Genomic DNA, 6,586 nt, shown 5'->3' on the forward strand with positions numbered 1-6,586 from the left:
GTCGCCGTCGTCGTCGTCGTCGCCGCTGCCGCCGCCGCCGCTGCCAGCGTCGCCCAACGCGGCCAGGCCCGCGCCGCCCGCTGCCGCCGCCGCCGACGCCCCCTGCTCGCCGCCCGCGTGCGACGCGGCGCGCCGCGAGTCTGCGCGCTCGAGCGCGTGCGCTGCTGGCAGCCCGTCGCCAGCGCTGGTCAGCTCTTCATGAAGTGCGCGCGCTGCTGCGACCAGCTGCGCGCGAAGCGAGCGCTGGACCTCCGAGTCCAGCTCTGCCGCGGGCATCGTTTTGGCCTTGTCGTTATGGATAGGATAGGTGCACGACGCGGTGAGGGTTGGCTGCGGTCTCGTGGCGGCGACGCGACTGCGGCAGCTGCCACTGCTCACCTTCTCAACTACTTGTTGAGCAAATGCTGTTAGATTCCCGGTGCCGCGTACACGGCTGGCCTGGAGCTCCTGCCAGAGGCTGGTGTAGAGGAAGAGGCGGTGGAGGTCGGCCTGCCGCTGCACCTCGCGCTGGTCTGTGCCGCGGACGTACGCGCGGAGCCGCTTGAGGGGTGACAGGCGGCGCAGCAGTGCCCACGCCATGCTGGATGAGTGCAACGCTTCCCTCCTGGTTATGGTGTTGGACCGCTCGTCGCGAGATCGGCTGACTCGAGATCAGCTGACAATGGGTGCTTCGGCGAACCATTTGTTTAAAGGAAGTCTGCTCTAAGCCAATTTTTCGGTGCGTGGTGTAGCAACGTGATACCGTGCAATGAAATCCCCTGCCACAGCGCTGATGACCTCAGACCACCTGCTGTGCTCTTCATGCGCATTTTGACGATGCAAGCAGTCTGGCATTTGAGTACGATATAACTTCCTAATACATTACAGTGGAACGGGTACGGTCAGGGATACCCCACTCGCTTTGAGCACTGGGTTGCACACTTGCGACTACGCCCCCGTTCTTCAAGGCTGGCTGCGTCTTTCAGGTAGTTGAAGTGTACTTTCAGACCACCAACACCTGCTTCTAAGCCGCACCCACGACATTACCGTGGACGCAACCAAGCTCCACGCATACCTGCGTAGCCTGGAGGAGCACACCAGTGCCTCAGCGCAGCCGAAAAGCTGACCAGAGGGCATGAGGGCACGCTAGTGCGACAACAGCCAAGCGAACCGAGATGTGGCGGTGTTCCATCACCGCAGCAGCTGTGCGCGACAACAATGTGGGATTTGTCAACGTGCTCTGCACTGCAACCCCACACGCGCATACTGTACAGGTGTGGCACAGGCTTGCTGATGCCAACTCGCAGCAGCCAGTCCCTTCTCGGTGGGCACAAGACAGCAAGCCAGTCGGCTCACATTCCTTAGACAGCGCATCTGAGGTGCACGCGGTCGCATCCAACTTGTATATCTGCAATCCTGCTGTCTGCAAAGGATGCCCGTTCCGTGCAAAGCCCTGACGTTGGTTGGCTAGGCGTGGTTTTGCTTGTCTGGGCTGCGTTGCCGAACGGTAGCCCGCACATGACAGAGTGCTATGTCCGACACAGCATAGGAGCGCGCACACGCAGGCCAGCCGTCAATGCAGGTCAATGCTCATCCGCTGTGTGCACTTGAATGTTGACCGCCGGAAGCAGCACGTCCTTAGCAGGGCCCACGCACAGCAGTGCAGCCAGATCGAGGAGCCATGTCGAATCGGGCACCATAAAGACGCAGCACCAGCCTTGGAAGATGCAGACGTGCACAATGCCGGCAGTTTCCGTGCTTTCGATTCTCCGTGTCGCGGTTCAAATAGCTCTTCGGGCGACCGCTTGCACACCTTTATCCGGAAACAGAAATCCAAAATGGCGGCCCTTACCCACCGTGTCGGGACCTGCGCGCCCGTGGCGAGCCAGAAGCGGGTTGCGCCCCGCGTGGCTTTCAAGCCCGTCGCGCAGCTGAACAATGCGGCTGGCCAGGCTGCTGGTGCTTCTGGCGCGGCTGCCCGCTCCGGCGTCGTGAGCAAGGTGCGAGCTGCTTCGTGCGGAAGTGCGCAATGCCAGCGGCACCGCCTTTCGCAGCACATTGGCCCCACGGCCGGACCCATGCCTTCGAAATATGGTGCTTGACGCGTATGGCACTCGTGCGAGGGCCCCCGAGGCGCTGGAGCAGCAGATCGGGCTGTCCCGCTGAGTAACTTGCGCATGTTAGCGCATGGAACCCTCAAGAGCAGCTGGATTGAGTGAGAACCACGATATTATATGCCAGCTGTCGACATCATGGGCATCTGAAGCGGTCCCAGAGCCTGCAGCGCCGTTGGCGCCAGGCGCTGCACGCCGTTGCCTCGTGCTCGTGGGCCGGCTGCGCTGCTGATATGCCCCATAGCGGCCCGCCAACGGTGCCCCCTGTCCTAAACGCATCCGCGTCGCGCAGGCCGCCGCTGTGGAGGCCCCCGCCGCTGCCGCGCCCAAGGCGAGGAAGAGCGAGTACGAGCTCTACACCTTCAACACCTGGCTCTTCGGGGTGCGCCTCGAGCCGCGCACGCCTGCAAGCGCCGTGCGCCGCGCATGCCCGCAGGCGACGCGCGCCTCGCGCCCGCGAGCGCCGCGCGCGGCGCACGCTCGCAGGCGGCGCCGGCCGCCGCCCAGAGGCAGCCGCCCGCCCGCACGGCTCCCCGCCGCGCCACGCCGCCCAACCCCACCCCCCTCTTGCAACACCGCCCTCCTGCAGGAGGAGCGCCGCGGCACCCTCGACACCGAGCTGGCCACCGTGCTGTCCTCCATCAGCGTGGCCTGCAAGCAGATCGCCGCCGCCGTCGGCCGCGCCGGCATCAGCAGCCTCACCGGCGTCGCCGGCACCGGCGAGAACGTGCAGGTGCGGGGCGGTGCTCGCGCATGTGCAGCGCGCGCGCGCATGTGTGTGTGTGTGTGTGTGGGTTGGGTGGGGAAGCAGGGCTGCCCTCTTCAAGGGACGCCCGGAGCCCGCACCAGGCCGAGCCCCATCTCGGCCTGTCAAATCTGCCGTCGCTTACCGCGCTCGGCGCGCCACGCGGCCCTGTTCCCTGGGCTGCGGACCGGCCGCCCCCCCTCCCACCACCTCACCCGCCGCGATTCCGCCGCCCCTCACCTCGTCCGATCTGAACTCACCTCATAACCTGATCTGTGACCTCACCTCATCCACCCAGGGCGAGGAGCAGAAGAAGCTGGACGTGATCTCTAACGACATCTTCTCCCTGTGCCTCCGCAACTGCGGCCGCACCGGCGTGATCGCGTCCGAGGAGGAGGAGAACCCCATCGGCGTGGAGGAGACCACCAGCGGCAACTACATCGTGGTGTTTGACCCCCTGGATGGCAGCAGCAACATCGACGCGGGTGCGTTTGCTTTTAGGGGCGAGGGCCGGGCGAGAGACCCTGCCCCAGCTGGCCGCTCTGCTCATGGGGACAATGGCAGGGAGCCGCGCTGTTTGGTGGCGGCTGCGGTCGCTGGGCGCGGCCGAGGCTCCTCTGCGGAGCACGCGGGAGCCGAGCCTGCAGCGGGGCCCGCCCGCACGCGCCCTCTGCCACGCTGTTGCGCCTCCACCACACGCACCGCGAGCCCGGTTTCACACGTCCGCGTTGACGCCCGCCCGCGTCCGCTCGCGCAGGCATCAGCGTTGGCTCCATCTTTGGCGTCTACTCGCCCGCCGAGGAGTGCATCGTGGACATGGACGACCCCGAGAAGACCCTCGCCTCATGCATCACCAACGTGTGCCAGCCCGGCAAGAACCTGCTGGCGGCCGGCTACGTGCTGTACAGCAGCTGCACCATCCTCGTGCTGACCATCGGCGACGGCGTGTACGGCTTCACGCTCGACCCCTATGTGGGCGAGTTTGTGCTGACGCACGACCGCATCCAGATCCCCGAGGTGCGGGGCGGGGCGGGGCCCAAAGGCTGAGGTCGGAGGTTCAAGCCCCAGCTTGTGCGTTTTTCCGCGGCGGATCGAGTCCTCGCGGCGCGCCGTCCGCCCTGGAGTGCGTGCGTGGTGTGCGTCTGTCGGTTTGCTGGCTCCGTGCGATCTCCACCGCCCCACTCCCCCCTCCCCCGCCGCCCCTCTCGCCGCCCAACCCAACCCAACCCAACCCTCCGCTGAGCAGAAGGGCAAGATCTACGCCTTCAACGAGGGCAACTACGAGCTCTGGGACGACGCCACCCGCAGCTACATCGACTCCCTCAAGAAGCCCGAGCTCTGGGACGGTGCGCGGGGCGGGCGGGGCGGGCTTGAGGCGGGCTCGGGCCGTGGTTGCCGCACGAACGCGCACACACACATGCCCAGCACACGAGGCTGGACCCGGCAGGGGAACGGCCTGTGAGGACAGCGCGCGTGGTTGGTGGCGCCGTCTTCGCGGTCGCTGTCCTCCTGGCCTGTTTACGCCCCTGCTTGCCTCAGCCGTCCCACCTCGTCCCACCGTTGCGCCTGTGCAGGCAAGCCCTACAGCGCGCGCTACATCGGCTCCCTCGTGGGCGACTTCCACCGCACCCTGCTGTACGGAGGTGCGCCCCCTCCCCTCTTTACGCTTTCACGTGTGACGCGCTGTGGCGGCCGCCCGGCCTCCACCCTCACCTGTCCGCAGCCCGCCATGGCCTTGCCCTCCTTGCGCCCCGCCTCACCTCGCCTTGCCTTCACACCCGTGCCTGACCCACCGCCTCGTGCTCGCCCTGACATTTATTTATCAATGCACCCACCGATATTCCGATGGTTCACCTTCCACCACCCGCCGCCCAGGCATCTACGGCTACCCCGGGGACAAGAAGAACGCCAACGGCAAGCTGCGCCTGCTGTACGAGTGCGCCCCCATGTCCATGATCGCCGAGCAGGCCGGCGGCCTGGGCAGCACCGGCACCGAGCGCGTTATGGACATCGTGCCCACCAAGGTCCACCAGCGCGTGCCCCTGTTCGTGGGCAGCCCCGCCGAGGTGCGGTACCTCGAGTCCTTCACCAAGAAGGCGCAGGCCTGAGCGATCGATGCCCGATGGGGCGCCCGATTCGGACGGCGCGGCCGGCGCTCCGGTTCGAGGTTTGAGCGGGAAGCGCGGCGCGCGGGCGGCGGGCTCCCGGCCCTGGCTGCGCGGCGGTTTTTATTCGCTCCGCCGCGGGCTTTTTTGGGGTTTTGAGTGCAGTGATTGAGCGCGCAAGGCGTTGTGTGAGTTCTCCATTCGTGTGCCTCCCGTAGCCCTGTGTAAAATACAATCAAAGTTGCACCATCTGCACATAGCGGGTTGCAGGAGGGGCAAAAGATTCAACCGGGTTGCCGCAAGCGCTGCAGTCGCCTTCTGCTGAAGCCATCCAGGGATGGACTTCAGGGGAAGCGCTTTTCAGTTGCGCGCCGCACCCACCTGCTTGCTTGAGGCACGCGGGCTGAAACAGAGGGTGGTCGCGCCCTGCAGCCGTCCTTTCCTCTATATGCCGCGAAGCCTATCGTGCCTGGTAAGCCCGCAGCTGTGCCAGCTGGCCTTCAACAACACCTTGCACGCAGCCTCACCGAGGGTAAACGTTTCTACTGCTCCATTTGGCTGTTATTGGGCTATGCCATGAGGCCCTCATGGCCATTGAGGGGTTTTGAGGTGGTGACTGGTGCCGTTATTCAAAATGCTGCTATTCCGTTCTGAGTCTAGTCTCTTGGGTTGGCTGGCCGCCGCTGCTGAAACTTGAATACAATGCAGCAGAAACAGGGCGTTCCTTGCGCCCTGATTGACCATGTTTGCCGGCAGTGCCCCTGGCCACGTCCATCGCCATTGCTGCTTGAGAGACGGAAATTTATATGCTGCATAGAGTCTGGCGGCTTCAAGGCGAGTCGATGGAACGCTTGGTGGGGCGTCAGGGAACATCGTATTGGGCGGTACCATCATGAGGGGGACTGCGCTGAGACTGCACAGCCTCTCAATGGCTGCTGTTCCGGTTCATGTGCAAGAACTTCTACTTGTGTCCTTTGGCTGCGTTTCAGCATTACCCCAGCGCAACTCCTTGTAGAAGCGGCCAGTGCATGTGATCCACACAGAGGGGCATCCGGACCAGCGAGGCCGAGCACCAGCAGCGGCAGTCGGCCACCTGCTGCAAGGGGCCCGCATAGATCTTACTCATACGTTCTGACGGATTGTATACTTGTATTCAACACCTCATCTCGAACCTAGCGCTTGAACAGCAGCCATGGCTCTCGCTCAGCAGGTGCGACCTGCAATGCTGGTCCACGGCTGGTCGGAATGACCCACCCAATTGGACGTATATATGACGCTGCTATTTTTGGCACCGTCTCAGGGCGAATGGATACCTGCTGGCACCCAACCCCACCCGATCTCGCGCCCCACATCCTTCCTAGGCTTTTGCCGGTCGCACATTCAGGGCCAATGCAGCCCCTCGTACGGCCGTTCCCAGCAGGCGGCCGGTCGTGGCGGTCAGGGCCGCTGCCGGCGAAGTCACGGTGGGCGGCTTGTTGGCAGATGCGTGGCCCGTGGCGCGCGGCGGCAGAGCCAGGCCGGGGTCTCTGTTCGCCTGTAACAGCAGCCCCTCAGATTAACGGCTTCCATCAGAGGCGCGCAAGGCCGCACACATATGCGTCGGAGACCCCACCATCCCTTTGCGTTGATTGCGCGCACTTGCC

The 6,586-nt window shown here is 64.7% G+C and overlaps 2 protein-coding genes across 2 annotated transcripts in view; one reads left to right on the forward strand and one right to left on the reverse strand.

The window, feature by feature from the left end:
• The window catches only part of MNEG_7409 (hypothetical protein), a gene marked incomplete at both ends in the record, with an annotated part of 2,982 nt that extends 2,403 nt beyond the window's left edge, over positions 1–579 (reverse strand). Inside the window, one exon of the mRNA XM_014044118.1 lies at positions 379–579. Coding sequence (XP_013899572.1) covers positions 379–579 — 201 coding nt within the window. The remainder of the gene's footprint in view (positions 1–378) is intronic.
• A 1,238-nt stretch (positions 580–1,817) lies between these two features.
• MNEG_7410 (fructose-1,6-bisphosphatase) lies at positions 1,818–4,946 on the forward strand (the record flags this gene model as incomplete). The annotated part of the gene is made up of 8 exons (XM_014044119.1): positions 1,818–1,979; positions 2,386–2,475; positions 2,683–2,826; positions 3,137–3,323; positions 3,596–3,855; positions 4,085–4,184; positions 4,413–4,481; positions 4,714–4,946. 8 exons carry the CDS (start codon positions 1,818–1,820, stop codon positions 4,944–4,946), a joined length of 1,245 nt encoding a protein of 414 aa, XP_013899573.1.
• Between the last annotated feature and the right edge of the window lie 1,640 nt (positions 4,947–6,586).

Source organism: Monoraphidium neglectum (genome assembly GCF_000611645.1).
Source record: "Monoraphidium neglectum strain SAG 48.87 unplaced genomic scaffold scaffold01307, whole genome shotgun sequence".
Classification (NCBI taxonomy): domain Eukaryota; kingdom Viridiplantae; phylum Chlorophyta; class Chlorophyceae; order Sphaeropleales; family Selenastraceae; genus Monoraphidium; species Monoraphidium neglectum.